This window comes from Lissotriton helveticus, chromosome 1_1, assembly GCF_964261635.1.
Source record: "Lissotriton helveticus chromosome 1_1, aLisHel1.1, whole genome shotgun sequence".
Taxonomy (NCBI): Eukaryota; Metazoa; Chordata; class Amphibia; order Caudata; family Salamandridae; genus Lissotriton; species Lissotriton helveticus.
This window is the reverse complement of record NC_136057.1, coordinates 1,125,077,158-1,125,103,999: the sequence shown is the minus strand read 5'-3', so window position 1 is coordinate 1,125,103,999 and position 26,842 is coordinate 1,125,077,158. Positions and strand designations below refer to the sequence as shown.

Sequence of the window (26,842 nt, the reverse complement as noted above, 5' to 3'; positions counted from 1 at the left end):
GACAATGGGCAACCCTGGCGGGTGCCGCGTTCCACTGAAAAAGGCTCAGTCGTAAGGGAGCCTATACGTACCCTAGCCACTGGAGATTTATACAGCGTGTCTAAAAGAGGTCACCCACGCCCATACGCCGCAGCACCAGCCGTAGGAAGGGCCACTCCAACGAATCAAAAACCTTTTCCATGTCAAGGAAGACGGCCACCGCCGGAACATCCTGTCTCATTTGTTGAAAGGCCGCAAATTCGGTTCGGATATTGTAAGTCAAATTACAATTGGGCACAAAGCCTGCCGATTAGCGATAATCTTAGCAAATATCTTTGAGTCTACATTAAGCAGCGATAGCGGCCTATAGGAGGCGCAGTCATCAGGGGATTTTCCCGCCTTAAGGACAACCACAATAATGGCTTCCCTCATCGATGGTGGCATCTCCGCCGCCTCCGCCATCTCCTCTATTAGCATCAGCAATTTGGGGATCAGAAGCTCAGAAAACGTTTTATAAAAAGAAGCTGGGAATCTATCACTGCCAGGGGCACTTCCAGCTTTCATGGAAGAGAGTGCCCAGACTACCTCTTCCCTCTCAAACGATCTGACCAGAAATTCCCGGTGCGTGTTCGTCAGTCCAGGCAGTTGTATATGCATCAAGTAATCCAAAATGCGTTCCTCCGAGGCCGGACCCCTTGATCCATACAGCGCTGCATAAAAGTCTCTGAATCGCGTCGCCACCTGGTCTTCGGACAGTACCTCCCCCGTGTGCTCATCCCTCATCATAGGTACCATGACTCCCTGCCTGCGCTGCTTCGCCATTCGCGCCAGTACTGCACCTGGGCGATCTCCTTCCCCGTATGATCTAGCTAAGCCATATTTACCTAAGTGTTTTACTTCAGCATCGGCTTCTTCATGATATTCGCGAAGCGTCTGAGTCAATTCGCTAGCGAGCTCTATACCAGGGTCTCGCAATCGTCTCGCTTCAATGTCTTTCAGCTTGGTTTCCAATAAAGAGAGTCGACCCCTGATCGACTTCAGTACTCCCACATTTATGGCGATCACAGCCCGCGCATATAAGCCTTAAAGGCCTCCCATACCGTGAGGAAGGAGTCCACCGAGCCTACGTTATTGTCAAAGAATTCCTCAGCAGCAGTTGCCATTTCTTCGCGGAATGCAGCGTCTTGTAACGCATACTGAGGCAGACGCCAACTGAATGGGAGTGGCCGATTCGTCAAAGCTCTGATCTTAACCAATACAGGGGAGTGATCAGAATACGTGCGGGGTAGCGTCAAGCACGATAACACCGCAGAGAGGAGAGAAGTGGGTAATAGCCAATAATCTATCCGAGTGTGGATATCATGCTGAGCAGAGTAATGCGTGTATCCTCCCTGTGACGGGTACCTAGTCCTCCACACATCCTGCAGCCCCAATCTGATCATCTCAGCATCTAGTGCCCGAGCAGAGCTCGTCGGTTGTCTTAGCGGCCATCTGATCTATCCAACGCTGGTTGACGCACCATATTAAAATCTCCACCCCAAAGGACCTGACCCCCGCAGTTTTCCCTTATAGTAGTGGCTAAATTCAGATAGAAGGAAGGGCAATCATAATTTGGACCACACGAGTTGACCACATGGAAAGTCATACCCTTACCTACACACTTTGAGATGACAAACCTCCCCTCCAGATCCGTGATCACAGGTGTCAGCGTCATATTTGCCTTCGGGTTAACTCATGTGAGAACTCTCCGAGCGTGTGACGTAAACCCTGCAGCGTGTATGTGTCTATGCAGCCCTCTATAGGACAATGTCGGGCTGTCAGGTCGTAAATGCGTCTCTTGAAGGAGTGCCACGTCGATAGAGTGTCCCCTTAAATACTGAAAAACTCGTCGGACTTTTCTATGGTCATTTAGACCACGTACATTCCATGTCAATAGCGTAATGGTGTCCTTATCGCGTGTCATCTGTGTAACTTCAGGTGTCATCGTATACGTGAAAAACAAATAGAACGGTCCACATCGTGTATACCCTTGTCCAGTGCTCTGTGCTCAAACTACCAAAAACAAAACATTTTCTGACCTTCAAATTCAGCAAAGCAGGAAAAACCAAAGTCGCAACTTCAACCCCTCCCACGCTTGCCCAACCCAAACATGGCCGCGTACCTTCCCTCCCCAATCCCAAACCCCCTCCACCCTCTGCATTGAGGCTAGTAACACTACCCCCTTCCTCCCACCCCCTCCCACCATCCCCATTACCAATCGTGAAATACAATACAACACATAGCATAAAGAGATCACCCAGAAATTAGGGTTATTCGGAAGAGCGTGGAGCACACACAGGGGCGTAGGTAGCTCGCTCATTATAGGTCTATATCAATGTCAGTGCATCATTTCCGCCTCCGTGTCCCGCCCCCCGCCTCTGTAAATAAACTAAAAATAGGGAGGTAAACAGTGCCCCCCAAAAGAACAAAACGCTACCTGTCGCAGTAAGAGGCTTTAGCGCTCAGCAAGAAGAGAGCCCAATCTCTCCGCACCACCCCCCATGAATTACTTCAATCACTAGACAGCCAGCGTTTCCGGTATATACAGTATACAGCATCTGTCCATCATCAATTGAGCTGCGATGACACAGTGCGATCTCTGTTCAGCGGATCTCTTGCAGTTATAAGATCATAGGGCTAAATACAACCAAAATGTCCCTGTAAAAACCTCAATGTTGCAGAATGACTTTTGCTCTACCCATCTTCCGGCTTCCCCGTCCCACTCCAACAGTTCACATAACTTCATTATGGTACAGTTCTCGCACAATTCTACGCCCAGTGCAGCACCATCCCCGTGCACCAACAGAGCCAGTGGTCCACCCCATCATGTTTCACATTCGTACAAATACCTCCCTTAGTAGCAGACCACGTTCTTATTCCTGTTCCTCCATAGGACTATCGGTATCGGCTTCATTCTCTCCTTCTCCGGGTGCGTTCCGATTGACCCTGCGCCAGTCCTTAATGGCTTTCTGGAGTGCCCTCGGGTCCGTAAAAATAGTAGATCTCCCCTGTCTGTTGACACTTAATTTTGCAGGATAGAGCATCGCATAGTCAATCCCTAGGTCCCGAAGTTGACATTTCATGGGGACGAATTGGCGTCTCGCCTTCCTGAACCCTCGCAGTGAAATCCGGGAACAATGACAGTGTAGTACCCACATAGTTTAGGGGTTGTTTCTCCCGAGCCAGCCGCAGTGTAGTGTCGCGATCCCTATAATTGAGGAGCTTGGCTACAATAGGGCGTGGAGGGGCCCCTGGTTTCGGTCTGGGGCCAAGGGTACGGCGGGCTATCTCTATAACAAACATGTCCGAGAAGACATTGTCCCCCAACAGCTTCTTCAATAGAGATTCGACAAACAGTTCCATATTTCCCGTTTGAGTGTTTTCTGGAAGGTCCGTAATGCGTATATTGCATCTACGCGAGCGCGCCTCCAAATCCTTCGCCTTGTCTTGCAGGATTTGGATCACCCTGCCCAGTTGTTTATGTTCCGAGTCCAGAGTCCTCTGCGCTTCTTCTACCTCGACTATTCTGCGTTCCGCCATATCTATTCGTTCAGCTTGTTTATCAAGCCTTTCCGCCATCCGATCCATTTGGTACGTGAGCGCGTCCATCTTGGTACCTAGAGAAGTAATGCCGTCCTGTAAGTTCTTCTCCATTGCCAGTAAGATGCCACGAATATCAGGCTCCGTCGTTTCTCCGTCTCCCGAGCTGCCTGCTCCATCGATCGCCTCATTTGGTGGAGGGTCTGGGGCTTTAGTTTTCCTGGTATTATAGAAAGTCAGTTTGGGCTGTGTACGATCTGGGCGACCCATGGCTTCGCAGTCCAGACCCCCCTCAGTAGAGTCAGCACCCAGGGGCCTCTCACTCTGCCCACGTCGCAAAGCAGGGGTACTCAGTACAATGGTATCCAACTCTGGATCTCCCTCTGGACAGAAAAGGGCACCTCACTGGAGAGGACGCGCTCCGCACCGTGCTTTTACTCCATGACGTCGGTCAAAGCGCTATCGAGGGGACGAGTTCAGACAGTGTACACAGCTGCCATCGCACCCTCTGTGTGGTAGTATACCTAGGGGCCAAGTGGCCTGTGTTGGCCCAGCAGCACCTGTGCAGTAACCCGCAGGGAAGGGCAGCAGATAAAGTGACGCACAAATTATGTCGCTCTAGCTCTGGTTTAGTGACCGTGCGTTCGTTATGGTGTTCCCCCCAGGGGTCCGGGCCTCATGTCACGTCCAATTATCTTTGTTCCAGGGTCCGCCCTACAGCACTCCACTTCTTCACGTGCTCAGTAGGATTAATGTAGAAATAAAAGCCCTCACCTTTCAGGCCATGCCGCTCCCGAAAGCAAGTTCTCGTTCCCGTTCCTCTAGCCGGTGCAGTGGACTCCCAGGCTGAGCCCTTCACATAGGCGTCAGGGACGCAACGCCAAACTATGGAGGCAGGTATTAGGCCACCTCAACACGTGTCACCGCACACAGGGCAGCCCGAGAATATTACTTCTGCTGTGGTAGTTCCTAGGTTCGGCTCAATTTCAGGCACTCCCGCAGAGTTCCATCATAGTCTCAGCACCTCGTGGCACGTCAATTCCACAGCCGCCGGGTCACACCTTCTGCTCCTCCTCCGCCCCGAAGCAAGCCGTCTCATGCACCCCTGCCTTCTCCTACCGTGTGCAAGGCCGTCGATCAGGCTGCACCAGCATTCGGGTTGGCAGCGAAGCGGCTCAGTCTCTGCCTCTCCCCTCCGTCATCCTCACTAGGGGACGCGAGGCCCAGAGGTAATGGCGAAGCCGGGGCCTCGAGTGATAGTCCGTCGCCGCCTCGGGCCCCTCAGTCCATGCAGCGTGCCCAACTCGGCACCGCGGTTCCCCGCAGCCCCTCCAGCCGTCAGACCGCTCTCCGCTCGGCCTTCGCTCCGAGTTCCGCCCTCGCCGATGCTCCAGACGTCCTCAGACAGGAGACTACCGCAGAGCAGGCATCGCTCACTGCGCAATGCGAGGTAGGCCGCTTCCCTCCGAGTCGCCACGGCAGGCCAGGTCATTTCAGTAGCAGCACTTCCCGGCAGCCTTCGCCTCCAAAAATTTCACAATATGAGCCCCTACTGCTCCGATTTTTATTTTTAGGCAGTTCTTGGTCCGAAGGGCACCCGCAGGATATTTGTGAGGATAGTGGATTCGGCGGAGGAGCTGACAGACTAGGCGGCCATCTCTGTTGCTGGCTAGCTCCGCCCCCCAAAAGTACACAAAGTTCCTTTCTCCTTCCTTTGGCCGTAAGGCAACCACTGCAAACCAATCCCCCAAGCAGCACTTCAGCTTGGGAATAGTCTCTCCTCAGTTTCTTCAGGTTCCCCTCCTCAGTAAAGGTTTCTTCTTGTAGTCAAAAAGTGATCTAAATTCATGGGATCGGGGTCCCAATATTTATACCCCAAAATCCTTTGTTCTCTGAGGGGAGAGGGGCCTTTGCCCAGTGCAAACCAGTTCTGAAGCACTCTGTTTACCAGACTTCTCCTTTCCTTTCACAGTGCAGGGCAGGCCCATCAGACGCCCTACAGGAGGTGGAGCCAGCATTGTGGAAGGCAAGTACAGTCCTGGAGCACTTTATTTACAGGACTCCTTCTCTTCTTTCAGTGTGCAGGGCAGAGACATCAGCCGCTCCCCAAGGGGTGGAGCCAGCATTGTGGAAGGCAGGCACAGCCCTATTCAAGGTTCAGGTGCAACTCCTCCCTCCCATCTAGATGCAGATCTCTCTATTCACCACTGGGTGACTCAGCCTGTCTCTTGGAATCCTCCAGCCCTGTCACTCACAAAACCAGACAAAGGAATACACAACCTAGCAGAGGCAGGTTTGAATGGTTAGACAAGCAAATACATACTTTCTAAAAGTGGTATTTGAAAACACAATGTTAAAACCAACTTCACTAAAAGATGTATTTTATCATTCTGAGTTCAGGCATACTAAACTCGAATTTCTACCATGTTCTCGGAGACAGTTAGGATTATAAACATGTAATAATCTAACAGCCCATCCTGGCCAATGGAGAACAGGTAGCCTTGCAATAGTGAAAAACAAACATGGCTCTAATTCACTATTAGGGCCTGCCACACACACACCAGGGCTTGTCCCACCTTATACTTACAATGTACCCTGCCCTTGGGCCTACCATAGGGGTGACTGATATGAAGAAAAGGAAAGGTTTAGGGACTGGCAAGTGGGTGCACTTGCCCAGTCAGCATGACAGCACCAGACTGCATGCAGGCTCTGCAATGGCAGACCTTAGACACATTTTACAAGGCTGCTTCTGTGGGTGGTACAACCAGTGCTGCAGGCCCACCAGCAGCATTTGGATTTACATGCCCTGGGCACACTCAGTGCACTAGACTAGGGTCTGACAAGTAAACCAAATAGCCAAACATGGAACCACTGATTAATATATCAATTTACAATAGGGAGCACTTGCACTGTGGCACTGAATAGCAGTGGCATAGTGCCCAAAGCATCTAACACCAGCAAAAATACATGAGGCAACAGCAAAAATGGAAGGGAGACCCACACCAATGGTGCCAGGTCTAACATGGGGACTTAATTACTTTTGCTGAGCTCCAAGCAGAATACCAACTGTCAAATAAACAACAATACAAATACTTACTATTAAAACCAGATATAACGGATATCCCTGAATGGAGACTGCTACAGGAAGAGCTATCCTCTAAGGCGGTCTCCTGGACATATAAAACTGTGATAAACAATATCCCGATAGATTATTAGCCCTTATAGCTAAATGGGAGGAAACCACAGATACACTCGAGGACATAGATTGGGAGGCGGCGCTGATGCACCCAAGAGAAGTTGCAATCAAGTTTTGTCTAAGATTAATACAGTTTAAGATATTGCACCGAGTGTACTATGATAGGGTGCGACTCCACATAATGGGCAGGGCAGAAACACCCAGGTACCTGCGCTGCAGCACGGACCAAGGTACCTACATACATACCCTGTGGGACTGCCAGCAAATACAAAAATACTGGTCACAAATAATTAAGGGACTAAGTACTATATTGGAAACACAGATACCCATAGATCCGAAATACATCCTCCTAGGCATTCCCACAGATGTTGATATTCCTAGAGACTCCTATTGAGTAATTTGGTGCTCATAGTGGCCAAGCGTGACATTGCCAGATATTGGGGGTAGAACAGAGTTGCCCACTATGGCAGAATGGTGAACAAACATGGACTTGCATATGGGGTCAGAGAAAACTGTATATGCTGCCAGAGGGTGCCCGAAAAAGTTCAGGAATATTTGGCAACCATGGTTAAAATATTACAACCTAGAGAAGGCTGAGGATGAAGGATAATATAAGTCCTTATACATTAGATCCATAGTCTGTCAATTGCCGCTTTGGTTTTCAAAGAAGATGTATCGAGTGCGGACTCAGCTTAACCCAGGAGGGGGATGCGAGGAGAGGTGCCAGTCAAGAAACTATTGTAATGTAACCTCTGTATTTTTTAATGCTGAAAATATCGGTAATAATGTCGAACTTGTTGCACATATGATTCAATTGCTCCTGTGCTCGCTAATGTTTACAACGAAAATAAAAACAGTTAAAAATAAATAAGCATAAAGTACCTCGTGAAACATAGCACAAAGCTGAGTATAATGCTTCCAAAATTCTGTTTTCTAAATTTCAAGGCTTCAGTATAAGATGTGATCTATTTGCTCAACTGTGGACTATGAAACCCTGAGAACAAAGTTCTAATATTGTCTTCTGCACTTGATCATACCAGGACAATCAGCTTTATTTGGTCATCTTCCAAAATTTGTAGCACTTAGGCAACACACCAACAGTAAGCTCTGCATAATTTAAAATGTGTGTTGTTCTCTATTTGTTTGTTACCTTTTCTTCTTTTTGAGTACAGTGAATTAAATGGTAGACTACTGTACAAGCAACACAAAGACATCACATGTCAACGTTTACCTGGTGAAGGGCCATAACATTGCCTTTATCAGCATCAAGTTGGGAAGTTTTTAGTTTTTCTCTCAGGTCATGCAAAGTCTGTTGGTACTCAATAATTTCATCATCCTTGGAAACCAAGATTCTCTGAAAAATAAATATTAATATAAATATGTTTTACACACACTACAATTACTTGCTGTACAAGAATTAGATCAGAGTAAAAACTAAATCGAATTCTATACCTTCCACTCCTCCACTTTTGTGTTAACGGCTGCAATAACTGGATCATCCTCCTCATTTTTAGCCTTGATATGTTCAGTTAGCTCAAGCACCTGTGATAAATAAACAGGAACATACACAATCACTAGAACACATAATACAGACCCTATTAAGTACAGAGATGGTCAATCAGGAATATTCATGAATGTTTGGTATATCTGTGCAACCTTGTGGCCCACCAGGTCACCCATTAGTATTCTACCCTCTAATTAAATGAATTAGGGTAGAGCCACAATGTCTGCTAAATAAGGGGTCAGAGCATGGCATAGATTGAGATACCTATGGAACTGGCTACAATGAAGTTCATATTCTGTTTGTAGTTTGGAACAACTTGAAGACTGTCCCGTTCATTGCATCAATCAGTGTAGGAGTTCCAATGAGGTCCCACTTATTGAAACCCTCCAGTGTGGTTACCTGAGAAAGTTGGCTACAGCGACAAAGAGGCGTCCATTCCATCAATTTGTTCCACTACCCCATCTGTTGAAGGGAGGAGCACCACAAATTAAACACCACCCTCGTCACTGGTGTAGACTCTTTATATCGCCACCACCAAACAGGTAAGAAAGGATATGCATGTCTCTTGTTGCCCACCGCTCAGATTCTTAGGCATCCTATACCACCAGTCACTAATAGTCAATAGATGAGATGCACAATAGTATGACTCGATGTCCACCACTGCAATTCCCCCACAGTAAGTGGACTGGAAACATTTACTCAATGCAATACGTGGGGTCCCCTGTCCGAAATGAAGGCAGTGAAGATGGTGTTCAATCGACGGAACCATCATCAGAACATTACATTTCTTGGAGTAAATTACTTCAGCCAGTACACAGACCAACTCACATTTGGTGAAAGTCCCTTACAAAGGCTTTAACCACTAAAATGGCCTTTCTATAAGACATCACTAATATTCAAAACTTTGGTTTTCTGGATAAAAAGCCATACTTTATGTTCCAATTTCAACTTTGAAGGCAGGTGTGGCCAGCTTCCACTGATGCAGCTCATGTTTCTCTGAGCTTCTCACTAGCCTATGACCGACCACAGAATCCAGAATCACACCGAAGTCCACAGGCATACAGTCAGGCACTGCAGTGTGCTGGAACTTGTGCTACATGCAGAGATGCCTAAGTCTACAGTGAGTCTCAGGTCTACAGTGAGTCTCAGGAATGAGTTTCTTCAGTTGACCCAGACAGAACACAAGGTTGTGTCTTTGAATAAGGAACTGCAAAGTGGCTTGGTGACCATGCGTAAATCACTTGAAAATATGGTCTGCGCACCAGGCCATGCAGTATTAATCTGTAAATTGTGGCATGACTCCCCTACCCTTTTGAACAACCATATTGGAGGCACCATCTTCCCACAATGGATCACAGTAGGGTGGTGAGCCCACACATGCCTGCTGCACTGTGGTACAGAAAAGGTTACCATTTTTACCTGAATGAGGGCAGAGAATGGAAGCTTGATGGGAGAAGGATCCCACACCCTCTTTTGAGCACCTGATGGACACTTCTTTGAGTACTTTCTGGCCTAATGACCTGTCTAAATCTGGTTTAGCTGGCATTGAGCACCTGGTTAGAAGTACTGAGTGGATAAACAAAAGAATGATATATGGTTGCATAAATGACTTGCTGCCTTAGCTTAGTACACTTGCTGCATTGCATCCCCACCTTGACATGCAGGCTGTTGGTTGCCTGTGGATGATGCATGTTGGTAGTGGGGAGGAGTGAAACACAACACAACATTCACCTGAGCTCTTGATTCGGCTAAGCAGAACTTTCTACTCCTGACCTCAGACCAGTGCCTTATACACTCCTCAGCTTTTGTCACTTATCTCTTATCGGTGAAGTCTGTTTGGAGTGAGGCTGTTCTCTGATGTTGTTTGAGAGTGCAGAGCTTTGAGAGTGCAGAGCTTTGTTCACAGTTATCAGCCTGCTGATGGTCCTCTTGGACTGGCAATCCCTCTCCCTGAATGGTACGTGTTCTGCTGACTGCATCCAGCAACATTACTCCAGTCTTAACTTACACTGGAACAGTGAATAAAGTCTTCGAAGTCTCCAGAAGATACCAAATGACAACATGAATCCCTGAACAAGTGCATGAGTGCAGGTACAGAATTAAGCATATTGACACATGCTGCCCTAGAGAACAGGTGGATCATTAGCATTAGATGTTAGTCGGCTGAGTGGCGACCCAAGGAAGGTCTTAGACAGATTTGACAGCACAAAGGAGTCCACAGAAAAACTGGATCAGGAGTTGAGACAATCGACCAGCAGGTAAGAGCACTATAGAATCATTGCAGGTACCTAGAATTCTGACCACACTTTGTGAAGGGCTGATCAGGGTAGAACATCAGGGAAGTGTGCTTGCTTTAGCCCCTAAAGGTCCATGAGTCACTTCTTCTCAAGATGAAGTTTCCAAGGGTCCCCTCAAGTTCTTTACTTTGAAGGAGGCTTATAAGGTGCAGCAGAGAATGTCATCAACTGAGAAGGCTGCCAGGAAATTAAAGTACATGCTACAGTAATGGCCAAGGTGAGCATGGCCGCAGACGGTGAAACATGTTTTTTACTGGCTTAAAGTTGTCAAGGAACACTGCTGAATCAAAAGTGGTGATTCCTAGCAAGCACCAGCACTTGGCTATACCAGACCTTTTAGATAGGCTAGAGGTGGCAAATTCATTAAAATAAGAAAGCCGAATCGGATGAGAACATAGCCAAAGTGGATGCTCTGCGTTGTTCGGGCACTTTACACCTTTTTAGTAACTCAGGTCGGTTAGAGGCTCTGGGAGGAGTTCTCGTCAGGCAGAAGTGGGTATCTTTGCTTGACAGGAGTATACATGATGTCGGATGGATGCAAGGGGCAAAACAACTGGTGTGGCTTGCTACATTGCTCATCAAAAGTTACAATGAGGCAGTAACTGGCAGATACATTGTCAATCTAAAGGACAGGCATTCAGCCCGGTTTCTCAAACCAACATCTCTGATGCGGTTGTGGTAAGCAGCTCGTTCATAAGACTGCTGACGGATTGGAAGGGCACAGGGGCAGAGAATTGTTGACGCAGCCTGAGAACTGCACAGAGCATATAGAAGGAAAACTATGGAACGACTACGAGTCATTCCAACCAGTACCAAGCCTTTATATCCGTCTACCATATACATAACAGGTATTCATTCGATTCTGTTCTGCATTCAAGTCGGGCAAGGGGAGCTTCAGAGGCAATACTCAAAGTTATTATCAGCAGGGAGTCATGTGGTCTAGATTGCAGACAGTTCTGTTTAGGGCAACAACGGAAACCACTATCAATAGCCTCATGCAGCAAGTTGCTTTATATTACCTCCTTCAACAATAAAGGTTCAATAAGGATAGACGACGGAGAGCTCTGGGAAATTGACACATGAATGAGAGTAGAGCTCCACAAGGAAGCATCATGGGTGATAAGAAAGAAGTTACTTACCTGTAACTATAGTTCTCCAGTATTGGAAGTTTTTCTAGATTCACATGCTTGAATCATTCCCCGTCGTAATGATGGCAGTCCACCGTACCTTAAATTAGTAGTAGTAGTATAGCAGTAGACTGGTAAGTAAAGACTAAAAAAGGCCTAGGCCTCTTAGTTTATTAACCCTTCATAGTAATTATTAAAAAAAGAGAACAAACTTTGCCTTATCCGATCAGCATGAATCACCCTCCAGAGAGAACCTTAGTACCTCAGATTTTTTAGCACTAGTGCTGAAGTTAATAGGCTGAAACAGACAAAGGGGAGCTTCCCCGGGTAGGAGAGCGGGTCGCATGTGAATCTATGAAAGCTTCCAATACTGGAGAACTATAGTTACAGGTAAGTAACTTATTTCTTACTCCAGTATTGGAACTTGAATCTGAACAGCAAGCAGTTGAGTAGCACATTTACCACAGCCTTGACCAGCTTAATAGGAATATACAACAATAAGACCTGCAAGTCATTACCAAACAATATGATTACTATAATCATATCAATAACAATTAAGTAAAAATTCCTTTAAGCGTTAAACAAAGTAAATGATCTAGAAACAAAACCTGTTGCACACTTGAATAAAGTTTAAAGCAAAAAACAGATGTCTCAATGGACATAAAGTTCATATGTTATGGGCGAAGGATTGGACCATCAGTGTTTCAGATTTTCTTTTATTGATCTCAGAGAGCCAGCCGACACGTGTTTCGTCGCAAGAAAAACACACTTTTCCGCGACTCCTTTGGGCTGTAGGTTAGAGAATTATAATACAGGTCGCGGTGCCGGTGATAATTCCGACCCGGCTCCGCTCAGGACCGGGTTGACAGTATCAGTCGAGTGATGATTTGTTGTTTCAATTGAGGTATTCTCACATTAGTAGTGGAGATCCTCTACTTAGTAGTAATGCTGAGTTTAATGAATCCTCAGGTTTTTTGGGAGAATGTCAAAATCCTCGTGTTTAGGATGAAAGCAGTATGGCAATTTCCGTGGTGGTAAAGAAGAATCCCCGTAATGTGACGTGACCGCACCCGGAACCAGAACGCAAACCTGAACGGCACCACCGCCGAACAACTCCCCGCATTACGGGGATTCTTCTTTACCACCACGGAAATTGCCACACTGCTTTCATCCTAAACACGAGGATTTTGACATTCTCCCAAAAAAACCTGAGGATTCATTAAACTCAGCATTACTATTAAGTAGAGGATCTCCACTACTAATGTGAGAATACCTCAATTGAAACAACGAATCATCACTCGACTGATACTGTGAACCCGGTCCTGAGCGGAGCCGGGTCAGAATTATCACCGGCACCGCGACCTGTAGTTATAATTCTCTAACTTACAGCCCTGAGGAGTCGCGGAAAAGTGTGTTTTTCTTGCGACGAAACACGTGTCGGCTGGCTCTCTGAGATCAATAAAAGAAAATCTGAAACACTGATGGTCCAATCCTTCGCCCATAACATATGAACTTTATGTCCATTGAGACATCTGTTTTTTGCTTTAAACTTTATTCAAGTGTGCAACAGGTTTTGTTTCTACTGTATATAGTGTGTCCTCCAGGCACACTTGGAGGGGTTTCAGGGACTTGCCCCTCACCTGCATGCACCTTCTGCCTTACTGCATCCTCCTGTGCGTCAACCCATGCAGTGCGCCCAGTATTTCCCTCACATCTAAAACCCTGTCCTCTGCTGCCATAAAGTAAATGATCTAACCTACGTAAATGAGATACAGGAAAAGAGGTAGGGGGGTAGACAGGGGTGGCTCACCTTAATGGTATAGATGCTGAAGTACTGCTTAATACACCGCTGTGTGGTTTAGGACTGCAGAGTCCAATCAGTTATGTCTAGTAAATGTGTGTCTATTCTTCCACGTTGCTGCATGGCAAATTTCTGGAAGCGACACTCCCGCAAATAAAGCTGTAGACGTCGAAACAGCCTTCGTGGCATGAGCTCTAACTCTCACAGACAATGGTCGGCCTGCTTTGTCGTGACAATATTGAATCGCACTTGAGATCCATCTAGAGATACTATGTTTGGAGAGCAGGAAACCATTTCTCGGAGCGCTGTATGCGACCAATAGTTGTGAAGTCTTGCGAAAAGCTTGGGCGTTTTGCAGTAAAAACTTTAGGCAATGCCTGGCATCCAATGAATGAAGAGCCTTTTCAGCAGCAGACGATGGATTCGGGAAGAAAGTCTTTAGTACCACAGGCTCAAAAAGGTGGAAATCCGATGGCATTTTGGGTATGAACTTTGGATTTGTGTGGAGTAAACCCTATCAGTCTTGAATTGCAAAAAGGGTTCCTTTGAAAAAGAAAAAAAAGCCTGCATCTCACGAATCCGTCTGGCTGAGGTCAGGGAAAGAAATAAAGCCACCTTCCATGACAGAAACCTGATCTCTACTTTGTGAATTGGTTTGAAAGGAGATTTTATCAATTGTGAATTAACAGTGATCAACTGCCAGGCCGGAGGTGGAGGCCTTATAGGAGTGAAACAGTTCTTTCAGGAACTCTTATTATTCTAGAAGATCACAAAGGTGGAGAGCGCAGTGATCTTCTATAATGGGAAATGGCAGCTGGGTGAACTTTTATCGAGCTATACACCAAACCTGCTTTCGCTAACTGAAACAGGTAAGGTGAGACCTGCTGCAGAAACGCTTCCATTTTAGACGGTACGTTTTGTTGTTACTGTCCGCCCTTGCTCTATGATATCTGGACATTCCCCGGAAATGTTCAAGTGTTGGAACTCATTAAATTCAGGAGCCATGTCGATAAGTGGAGCTTCTTGGCGTCTGGGTGAAGTATCTGCCCCTGGTTCATCATCAGAAGATTGGGAAACACTGGAAGTTGGAAGTGTGGGACTTGGGATAGAAGAAGCAGCTCTGTGTAACACTGTTGGCGTAGTGATGCTGGAGTGATGAGGATTAGTCTGCATGGTTCGGTCTTCATCTTCCTCAGTACTCTTGGAAGAAAGGGAATGAGAGGAAAAGCTTAAGCAAAGATGCCGGACCATGCAATTGAAAAGGTATTCCCCCATGACCCTGTTCGGGAGGCCAACTTGCACAGTACCGGCATTTGCGGTTCTGAGGAGTTGCGAATAAGTCCAATTCTGATGTGCCCCAATGTAGGAAGATGTTTTGCAGGGTTTGCTGGTTCAACTCCCACTCGCGGCCATATGATGTTAGTCTGCTGAGTGTGTCCGCAATCGTGTTTTGTCATCCTGGAGCATGTTCTGCTTGGAGGCAGATTCTGTGAATTATAGCCTATTTCCACAACTTCTGTGCTTTCCTGGAAAGCTGGTGAAATCTTGTGCCTCCTGTTCGTATATAAAGTGCATTTTTGTGATATTGTGGGTACGGACGAGCACTGACGAGTGCTGTATCCTGGGAAGAAAAGCTTGGAGGGCTAGATGTACCGCTCTAAGTTCCAATAGATTTATATGGGATTGACTGAGTCTGATGCCATTTGTTACTCACTTGAGGCTCTTGGAGATGAGCTCTCCATCCCTCTAGTGACGCATCTGTAGTAATCACGAAGGGAGCCGCCATGAGTTGGGTAGACAGCCCTGCAGACAGATGGGTTTTGACTTCCCTACACTCCAATGCCTTTTGCATGCTTGGAGATATCTTGATGTAGTCGAAAGAGCCTTTGGACTGTGCCCACTGCTTGTCCGGTTCCTCCTGAAAAGGTTGCATTTTGAGGCGACAGAATGAGATCAGTTTAATGCACGATATCATTCCCAAGAGACTTGTACTGTCAGACTGAAAGAGACTTTTTTCTTCTGATGGATTTTGTGAGCATGAGAAGCCGGTGTTGTTGTTCCTCTGCGTGATACTCTCTTAAGCACACCAAGTCTATCTTGGCCCCCAGGAAGACAATCGTTTGCGATCGGTTCTGCCTGGATTTTTGCAAATTGAGCGTTAGACCCAGCCGCTGGAAGAGAGCAGGGCAGGCCTTTGTAGACTATTATGCTGATGATTTGGAAGGTGCCTTTATCAGCCAGCCTTCCAGATATGGGAAGACTTGATGTTGATGCTGTCTTGAAAATGTTGCGACCGAAGCAAGGCACTTTGTAAAAATTCTGGGCACAGATTTGAGACCGAAGGGGTCACCTTGAATTGCCAATGAATTGCCACTGCCTTAGCTACTTTCTGATTAAGAAGAAACAGGAGTAGAAACATTTGCCCCTGTGGGAGACTGGTACCTCCTTTAAAAAAAAAAATTATAATTCTTTTTATTAGAACAAGGCATCAAAAAGAAAGAACACAGTACAGAAGAGTCACATCATAGTACCATATAACATCTCCGGGGGGGGACAGGGGATCAAGGTACATACATGTCAGAAAAACTCACGGGGATGGGGATACTTCAAACACAGAATCTCTAGGTGGCACACAGATCTCTCCCCTATATCTGTTCCCAAGTCCCCAAATCGATGCCCATTTTCGAGGCCAGCCTCTCGCTGTGTAAACAGTCTTCTCCCGAAACATACACCAATCTAAGTCATTTTTCCAACTCTCAAAGGTAGGAGGCAGCTTGGATCCCCACTGCTGAGCAATATTCATTTTCGCTATCATAAAGCCTAGTGTGGTCCACTGCGTTTGTGCCAAGTTAAGATCAGTAGGCTCCCATATGTTAAGGAGACATCCCCTTGCCTCCGGCAACACAGCGACCCCCAAAACCTCCAGTATAGTGTTATGGATCTTACCCCAGTACTCAGCAATATATCGACACTCCCAAAGGATATGGAGAAAGGTACCCACAAGACCACACTTCCGTCTACACAATCCTACTTCCCATAACCCCATCCGGACAAGGCGGGGGCCCGTGACATAAACACTGTGTAGTATTTTTAACTGAACAAGCCACAACCGCGCTGGGATCGCAACCACTTTTGGAGAGGACACAGCCGATTGCCAGTCCTCATCATCCAATTGTATGCCATCTCGCGTCCATCTATCCCTCAACTCCCTAAGTAGATCCGCCCTATGATTAATTAATTTCTTATAGATCAGGGAGATAGTTTGTTCGGGGAGATGACCATCTAAAATTCTGTCCTCGAGAGGCGAGGCCTCAGGTAGGTCCACATCCTCAGGCAGGGCCGCCTGTAATGAATGTCGGATTTGCGCATAGCGAAAGTACTCAGTTCCCATCAGTTCAAATTCGACCTGCAGTTCTTCGAATGATTTAATCTTTCCCTTGCCCCAGATGTCTTTAACAGTTGAGATCCCTATCAGGTCCCACTTATCAAATCCTTTCGTATTCCAAAGCTTACCCGAAGCAAACAGTGGGGTAGCTAGCGTCAACCTGTCCCTCCATCCCAAAGAGCTCGTGACATCATGCCAGATCTGCACTGCATGTTTAGTTGGCCCTGTCAAGTTCAGCTTCGTTGACTTAGAGTACAGTGCCCTGTTGTAACTACCTCCAGGGAGGAGCCACTTATCCATCGCATATCCGGGATCGGCCACGGGCCCATATGTTCCCTGGTTGATTGCGGCCAGCTTGGAAGCCCAGTAGCATCGTTTGATATCTGGAAGGGCAACACCTCCATCATACCACAGGAGCGTCAGTTTAGCTAAAGCAATACGGGGTCTGCCCTCCCATAATAAACTACGCTGCAACCCTTCCACCTCACGGAAATAACTAGCCGGCACTACATCCAAGGTATTCTGAAGGGCATAAAGGAAACGAGGGAGAGACATAGTTTTAAAGAGAGCCGCTCGCCCCAACAACGAGAGGGGAAGCTTTCTCCAATTCGCAGTGTCGCTCCTAAGCCTCTGCAAAGGGGGAAGGAGATTCCCAGCATACCGGACCGCCGGGTCCAAAGAGATGAAAATCCTCAAATATTTAAACCCACCCATGTTAATTTGGATACGACAATTCCGCGGAGGAACCGGAGTCTCCCCCCGAAGAACAAACAAGAGAGATTTCCCCCAGTTGATGGAAAGCCCGGAGTTCTTTCCGAAGGAGGCCAGGACATCGCACACAACAATGAGGGGCTTCCTAGGGGAGGTCAGATAGAGCAGAATATCATCCGCATACAAGGAGATCTGGTCTTCCCAGTCAGGGGACCACCGAATGGCCCGAATAGATGGATCCCAGCGAATCCAGGCCGCCAGGGGTTCCCTGGCCAGCGAGAAAAGAAGGGGAGAGAGGGGACAGCCCTGCCGAGTGCCTCGACCAAGAAAAAAAAGACGCAGAGACACGATTATTAACCACTATCTGAGCGAGCAGTTCAGAGTACAATAAAGGCACCCAGCGAATAAAGTCGGTGCCAAATCCAAATTTAGCCAGGACCGCCCACAAATAGGACCATTCTACGGTATCAAAAGCCATTGTTGCATCAAGTGAAGCGATTATGGCCCGTTCCTGCAGAGTGTGAGCCCTGGCCAGCACGCCATGTAACCTACGTAGAATCAGGGCTGTGGAAATAGGCCTATAAGAGGCACAATTAGTCTTTGGTTTATCCTCCTTATGAATCACCACCACCGACGCAACTCTCTGATCATAAGGCAGTATCCCCTTCTCCCGGGCCTCGACAAACATACCTTTAAGGTGAGGAGCCAGCTTATCTGGCCTGAGCTTGTATAGTTCAATTGGGAGCCCGTTGGGTCAGAGTGCCTTACCCGAGTTCAAGGAGCAAATAGCTTGAGCTATTTTGTCGGTTGTCAGGGCGCTATCCATAAAATCACGGTCCTCATTGGACAGACACGGGAGCCGTATATCCCGAAGCAGCATATGGGAGTCCTTTTCCGGCCGATCCGAGACCGAGGTATACACAGTTTGAAAATATGTTGCAAAGCTATCGACAATACTCTGGGGATCAGTAAGCAACGCTCCCTTGGCTGTAACAAGTTCCGGGACGACACGCTCCGCCCTATCCTTCTTGTCCAACTACGCAATACGTTTCCCTACTTTATCCCCAAGATCGTAAAGCCTACCCTGCTGCTCCCTGCCAAGAGCCCTGGCATTATCAGTGACCAGAGATTTATAATCATATTGCTTAGGTCTCAAAGTATGCAGTTTAACCCGAGTTACCTCCCGCTCCAGTTCTCCTTCCAAGCGCCCAATCTCAGTCTCCGCTTCAACAGCATCTTTATTTCTTTCCTTTTTTGTTCCAGCTATCAGTGATAGAGACTTTCCCCTGATGACCGTCTTGAAGGCTTCCCAGAGAGACACAGAGGAGGAAACCGATCCTTCATTCTCCAGAAAATAATGGTCTAGAGCCTTAATGAGGTCCTTACAAAGTTTAGGGTTAAGCATATACCAGGGGTTAATAGGGGCTACCCTACCCGCCGATCCCACAGCGACACAAAACCGGAACCAGAGCGGGGAATGGTCAGAGATACCCCTGGCCAGATGTACAGCTTCAGTGATGTAAGACGCCTGAGCCGCCAGCACCAAACAATAATCTAGGCGGGAGAGACTGCCGTGGGCACCAGAGTGAAATGTGTATTGCCTCTGGTCCGGGTGGAGCAGTCTCCAGCCATCTACTAAACCCATTGCATCAAGAAAGTCGGGAAGCCATCGCTGGGCACGCCCCGTATCTCGCTGGGGATGCCTATTCATAACTCCAAAAACCACTGTATTGAAGTCACCCCCCAAGATCAAAAGCCCTATCGGCAATTCTAATAGGAGCTTTCCCAAATCAGCGAAAGTAGTGGCCTGTATACCCGGTGGGGGACATCCGCCGACAAAAGGGTGAGAACGTGCCCCTCCCAAAGACCCGTCACCCCAACATATCTGCCTCTGTCGTCCTCTAACGTGGAGTCAATCACCAATGAGAGCGCCTTCCAAATCAGGATGCCCACCCCCTGGACCCAGACGTGAATCCCGCATGGGCCACCAACTTGTACCCCATTCTATGCATCGCCTTACATGAATTACCCACTAAGTGTGTTTCTTGGAGGAAGACCACATCCGGCGCATGACGTTTAAGATACTGAAGAACCAAACTACGTTTAATTTTGTCCGCCAACCCATTCACATTCCAACTCAAAACCCTCAGTTCCCTACCCCCATCATCGTACATGAAAAAGAAGTGAAAATCCTCTGTCTGTTGCATGCTAGTCAAACATAATGTAATGATGCCATCAACTACAAAAAGGTTAGAACAGACCGCTAATAATGTGACACACAATAGTAGCTTGAATATGAAAAAACCCCCAGCTCTCAACACCCCACCCTGCACCCCTGCATGCAGCTTACGCGCATTCACAACTAGCAGTGTGCCTGTCGCCCCCTGTCAACGCAACACTAATCTACAACTAACTAAATTTGGAAAATAGAGGGAGGGCCTAACCTAGCCCGCTAACCCCCCCCCCCACTCCCCGCCCTGCCACCGCTACCCCATCTCAAGTCAAACTGTGGCACCCTCATTAGCAGCGCAGCAAGTTAGAAGAGCCATTACATTCCCACCCCATCCCCCAGTCATTACATATTACTATTTAAGCCCCATTGACACCATTTTAGACTAGGTCATTGTTCTTCCGCGTCGCTCCGGTCTCGGCTCGCCACGTCAGTTGCGTGTGCACTCTCCAACCAGTCCGCCGCCACATCAGGATTATCAAAAAACCAGGCCTTCCCACTGAGCTCTACTCGGAGACGGGCAGGAAACATCATGGCATATTTTAGTCCCTTGTCTCTCAATGTCCTCTTCACCGACAAGAAGCTCTGATGCTGTTTCTGCACCAATTGGGTAAAGTCCGGGAAGAAGGAGAGAGCTGCGTTTTCATATTTCAAGGGAGGCGCTTTACGAGCCGCCTGCAGAATCACATCCCTGTCTCCGAAAAATGAGGACCCTTGCAATCATAGGGCGAGAGGGTGCTCCCGGTATCGGCCTACCCCCGGGGACTCTATGTGCACATTCAATCGTGAATAAATTACTAAGGCCTTTATGCTTGAGGTGGTTGAGAACAATGTTTTCGACAAACAGATCAGGCGTTTGCCCTTCTGACTTCTCGGGCACCCAAGAATACGGACGTTATTACGCCTGACCCTTCCTTCATAGTCGTCCAGCTTGCGGTCCGTGAGGCATTTTGAGGTCTTAAGGTCCCGCACCTCCTACTGCAGCAAGTTCACGTCGACAATCAAGCTGGCCGTCTTGAGCTCCAGTGACTTAACCTTTTCGTTGGCCTTCGTAAGGTCCGCCCGTATCAGACCCATCTCGATCGTGACAGTATCGAGCTTGTTGTCCAGAGCTTCCATCTTCTGGCCCAAGGACGCCTGAACCCCGTTGATAGCCGCCATAAGATCCGTCAGTGTAGGTTCAGTGGGGGCAAAAGTGACCTCCCTTCCCTTCCGATGGGGTCTTTTTCGATTCCACCGGGGACCCTCTAGGCAAGGTGTAATGATCCAGCCGGTTCGATTGGATGGTCTTGGGTCCCCTGGAGGACCGCGGCTGGGGCTTGCCCGACTCAGTCTTTGTCGCCATCTTGACAACTTGCTCCACTAGGCCGGACCGGGCTAATCTCCACCCCTGAGGTCAGGGTATCCGATCTATTCCAGTCCCCTGTCGCTCACCGATGGTCCAGCCGCGATCTCGCCCCCTCCGGGCCACCACTGTATCAAGTTCGGTCACTCAGGCAAGAGCGCTCCCACAGACTCCACCGCATCCAGGAAGTGGGCCATGGTTCAAGGGTTCTACTCCTCTACCAGGGCCTACATGCCACTCACAGCGAACAACATATTCTGACAGGGCAGACCACACAACAACGCAACTCCGCCGCAACTCTTTCACAGTCCACTGCTAGCTCACCTCTCTAGAGTCGTATAATATCGTGGCTGTGCTTGGCGGCTGACCTCCCTGGTGCCCTTTAGCCGATCCGGAGAGTGCGCCACTGCTACACAGCATGGGCAACTTCGCTGGGCATTCTCTTCTTACCAGACACTGGGCAGCCAGCGGGCATCCCGCAGGCATCCACCGGTCCGACCGCCGGCAGCACTATACAACCACAGGGGGTGTCCCAAATCGGCCCGGGCAGATCTCTTTTCAATATGGCCACCAAGTTATATTCCACCACATGCGAGCCTGTACACTGCCGCCCAGCCCCAGCTCCCTCCAATCACCATATGTCCATGAGTTCCTCAGAGTGAGGCAGGTTCAATATTTAATGCTGGCACTCCTGCTCTGCACCAACACCTCCCCACTCTCAACGGGCTCTACTAGTGCCCCGGGGATGTGTGCATGCAAGAGCCAGGGCTGAGCGGCATGATGCAATCCACAACCCCGGCCGCATACATCCCTGGACGGTCGCGGCACCTAGCAGCTCCACATATGGTCTCAGGGGCCGGGCAGGCGTGTCACGAGCACTCGCGCTCCCTCCCAGCACACTTTCGCCTTCCCCGCAGAGTCAGTGGGGCCCTCCGAAGCATCCGGGAGATTCGTCAATACTGCGGTCCAGACCAATGTGAGGTGGTCAGCGGCCCCCGCTGTTTTGACAATCCAATCGGCCTTCCCAGTAACTCGAGGCCCCAGCTTCCACACCGAACAGGGCCCCGAACCGTTGAGCGACGTAGCTCCGCCGACGGGGCTCCGAAACGACTCGGGGCAGTTCCTACGGGCGTCGCTGCAATTCACGCTTCAAGGAGTGGGGTTCGGGAGCAATATAATTGTCAGGATGTTGTGGTAGGGAACGGAAGTCGGCGGAGCCGAGTCCCTACTAAGCCCTCTTGGTCGCCGGCTAGGCTCCTCCGACTGGTACTTCTTGATCATTCCTTTTTGAAGCATGGCTATGACCTCTTGTTGAAGAGTCTTGAGATATTTTCGGTGGAAGGGTTGTGGAGGGGTTGCCGGTGTTTTTTGGATAAACTCCAGTGTATGTCCGAATTGTGCAAGGCAAAGAACCCACCGGTCTGTGGTTATGGTTTTCCATTGGCCAAGGTGATTTGTAATCTTGCCTGCAAGATACAAGGATTTTGATGGGAGAGATTGAGGAGAATGTGGTGGAGGAGTTGGAGTAGAAGCCTGTACCATATCATTGTTGACGGCCAGCCTCTTTACACCCGCCCATGCGGATTTTCACCTGCTCGGTCTGACATTGGATGTCTGAGGAGGTTGTCTTTGTTGGAATTGGGAAAGGAAAGATTGATTATTCGATGAGGATGCCGGGTATCATTATCGCTGATAACCCCTCCGCTCCCCAATAAGAGGGCTGTCCTCTTCCTCTAGATCCTCGAAAAGGGGGTTTCCTGAGCTGCAGTGTCCCCAAAGACTTGACAGTATCCATGTCCGCCTTTATGATTTTAAGGGCTTCCTTCATCTGACTTCCAAAGAGATCTTCTCCGTCATACGGAAGGTCTAAGATTTTATTCTGAACTTCTGGGCGGAATGAGATGGCTATGAGCCTTCCTTGTCATCTAAGAACTGCTGCCCCTGCCAACTGCCTGAAACCTGTGAAGGTGACGTTCATGGTAGAATCTATGGATGCTTTTTCTGCCTCATGGAGGATCTTCTTTGCCTCTTCCTTAGCATCCTCTGGTAGTTGGTCCAGGTATGGGCCTATGTCTGACAACATTTGCTGATCAGAACGGCCTAAGATTGTCAGAGAATTCACCACTCTCCCTGTCAATATACACATTGAAAAAAAAGTTTGCCAATGGAATCTAGGCTTCTGCCAATCCTTGCCAGGAGGAGGCAAAAGAGGTGCTACCAGATTTTTCGAGCGGCGCTGAGCAGCTTTCATGACCACGGAATTCGGTTTTGGGTGTCCTATGAGACTTGCATTATCCATAGCCTTGTATTTTTTTGTAATCAATAATTGGTGCAGCCCTGACAGACTTACGAAACGGTTCTTTGAAATCATAAAGGAAATAGTCTGAATGTTTCGAGGGCACTGGTAAAGCGGATCATTTTGCAGCACAATCTAAAAGATTATGAAACCCTCCTATGTCCTCTGGTGGAGAATCTACTGGAGGAGGTATTGGTGAAGCAGGCAAGGAAATGTAATACTTATCCCACTCCGTACCCAGGTCAAGAAGTTCTCCCTCTTCCTGCTCTTCATCTGAAGAGACTACGTCCTGGCAAGGAATGGACTGTGGAGTATTTGGAACTGACAACCTTGTTGAAGTGGAGCATTGCACTGGTGACCCCATTGGAGGTGGAGTTTCAACCATAGGCTCAGCAGGTGGGAATCGCCTGCGGTAACCCCTGACTTTTTGCGTCTACCTCCTCTATTTTTGATGCTGTGATGGGTTGCGTTTGACTGGCTTAGATGCTTTGGGCACTTTGCCACTGCTGATCAGTGTCAAAGTGCAAGTGCTCCCTGTGTGAAGTCTAACGGTAATTGGTTGTCCATGATTGGTATGTTTGCCTAATATAGTGCACTATGTGTGCCAGGGCTGGTAATGCAAATGCTATTAGTGGGGCTGCGATACCAAAGGGGATGATGGACGGAGCGTTTGAGCAAATCAAACACTCACCCCCAGTCAACTGATCTGGGTTTAATCCATCATCATTCTTTAGCTCACTCCACCACCCCAGTTCAGACATGGCCATATGCAAATCAGTCTGACCCTGTGCCTCATTGGAACAGTTCAGCCCGAACTGCCAAGCCATGTCTTCTCTGGACCGGAAACAAGCATCCTGGGACCGGTTTCTGGCTAATCAGCCGCCATCAACCAGGCTAGCTTAAATCCAGTGGCAAAGTGAGCAAGGGACTCACGTCTGGGCATACCCTGCCAACTTAGGGCGAACAAAACGATACCAAAGGGGATGATGGACTAATAGTGCCACCCACACAAGTAGCCCTAAAGAGAGGACTCAGGCCTGCCACTGCAGTGCCTGCGCGCAGTTAGTTAAACTGCCTTGTTGTCCTGACAAGTGCTCCCACTTGCCAGGCCTTACCTTCCCTTTTTAAGCACATCTGACACCCTCATGGTAGGCCCAAGGTACCCCCCCTGGGCAGGGTGCAGTGTATGTGAAAGGTAGGCCATGTACTAAGGTGTGTACCATGTCCTGACAGGGAAAAACTGCCAAATTCATTTTTCACTGTTGCACTGGAGGACCGACTCCTACTTGAACCCATGCTGGAAGAGCGGTTTCCCTCACATATCATAAGATAATGAACAACCTCCCAGATGCCCTGGGTTAGTTGAGAGAGGCCTGAGAAACAGACCTAGGGCTGCTCGAAGAAGACGATTTGCAGGAAACGATCCAATGCCTCTGACGGGTGGCGATACGGGCAAGATTTAGAATAATCCAGCTTAGAGTCCTACACAGGTCATATACTCCCAGAACACTTCATTACAGAATAGGAAGATCAGACACAGACCATAGTGCCAGAGGGTGTGGGATGGTGGGTACTTTCTTACACATTATCTGGGAGTGTCCCGTAATCCAGCATTACTGGTCAGAAGTGGCTGGGGTGATGTCAGAAGTGCTAGGCCTCCACGAGCAGCTTGATGCAAGATGGCACCTTCTGGGAGTCATAGGGGAGTTAAATTGGCCCGCATACACAAAAACCTCTCTCATGCTGACCTCTGGGGCGGCAAATCGCAACATAGCAAGACTGTGGGGGGCGCAGAAGGCGCTGAGGCTTACCAGTAGGAAACACGACATGGACTGATGCCAACTCGCAGAGAAGGTGGTGTATGAGAGTAGAGGCTGCACCAAGAAATGGGAAAAAAATGGGGGAAATATAGGACTTACTAAGAAAGGACATAAGCGAAGGACTTGCAGACGTTCCATAAGAAAAGAGCCGAGGCCTATACTACAGATGCCTCCCGCAAATGTGTTGCATGGTACCCTGTGTACTGAATGCTGTTCAAATAATGATATTCATTGATCATTGATGGATCAAATACTTGTTTCAATAAAAAAATTGTAAAAAAAAAAATGTTGGCTCTGTGAAGGTAAACTGAAATCAACATCACACCTAGTATATACTTACCCTACGGTTAAAGCAGTTAAGTAGAGTTTCCACAAGTACGGCGCATTTACAATTAAAGTAGCTGTAAAACTATACATGTCTGCCACTGTCTGGTTGGAAGACTGATCAAATTGGCTTATGTCTTATTAAATTTGAGAACATAGACAGGGTTACCTATTATACTGGCACATTGATAAAGTGTATGTTATGTTGTGGTATATTTTTAGTTACATTTATTTTAATTGCAGGACTCGTATACAATCAGAATCTATGTAGTTGGACTCTTCAGCGCACTAACAACGCAGAATCCTTAAACCCCACAAACCTAGCCATGCTTAAAGACCAGGACGTAAGGGCTGGGTAAAAAGTGATAAAAAAAGATAAGGAAAGACGGGGCACCAGGACCCAACGGTCTCCCGGCTACGTTGTTCAAGGTAGATCAAAATTATTGGGGGAGAGTCCTATCCGGCCTATTCACCGAATGCCGATTACACGGCAAGGTGCCAGACTCGTGGCGTGGGTCAATCCTACAACCCATATTCAAGAAGGGCGACAACACAGATCCAAAAAACTATAGATTAATAGCCCTGCTGGACATTGAAGGGAAAGCCTAGGCAAATACCCAGTTGACAGAATTAACTAGATGGGTTGAAGAAAATGACATTCTCCCTTTCTATCAAACAGGCTTCCGCAAAGGCTGTTCGACTATTGACAACATTACGGCAATATCCTATTTGGGTCAGCAAGCCAATCGGGCAGCAAAATTCAAATCCTACAATACGCGGATGACCTTGTGGTGATGGACCACACGAAAACAGGTTTGCAAAAGGCCATTAACGCTCTAAACGATTACAATCTAAACAATGAATTAAAGATAAATGCAGAAAAGACCAAAGTTGTGATCTTTGAGAATTGCAAAAGAAAAACATTCCTAAAATGGCAAGTGGGAAAGGAGGCAATAACGGTCTGAAAGTTCTACAACTATCTTGGGTGTTGGTTGAGCGACACAGGAAAACCTAACATGCACTTACATAAAATGGAATCCAAGGTGGAATCAACAATTTATGCTTTGTGCAAATGACAAGAGAAAATGCAGAGCCCCACCACCATTCCAATTAGAAAGGTATGACAAGTAAAAATAATGGCAGTGGCGGGATACGCCCACCAGGCCTTCCCAGGCAAAATGAGCACAATGATGGACAAAGCACACTACCGTGAATATAAACGTGTCTTTAAACTACCAAAATACACAC

General features: G+C 47.9%; 1 protein-coding gene across 2 annotated transcripts in view; it reads right to left on the bottom strand.

The window, feature by feature from the left end:
• The window catches only part of CEP290 (centrosomal protein 290), a 1,500,249-nt gene that overhangs the window by 1,191,181 nt on the left and 282,226 nt on the right, over positions 1–26,842 (bottom strand). For both annotated transcript variants that reach the window (XM_078678872.1, XM_078678869.1), the window contains exons 10-11: positions 8,207–8,296; positions 7,986–8,108 (exon numbers count right to left, since the gene is read on the bottom strand). In XM_078678872.1, the coding sequence (XP_078534998.1) occupies positions 7,986–8,108; positions 8,207–8,296 (213 nt within the window). The remainder of the gene's footprint in view (positions 1–7,985; positions 8,109–8,206; positions 8,297–26,842) is intronic.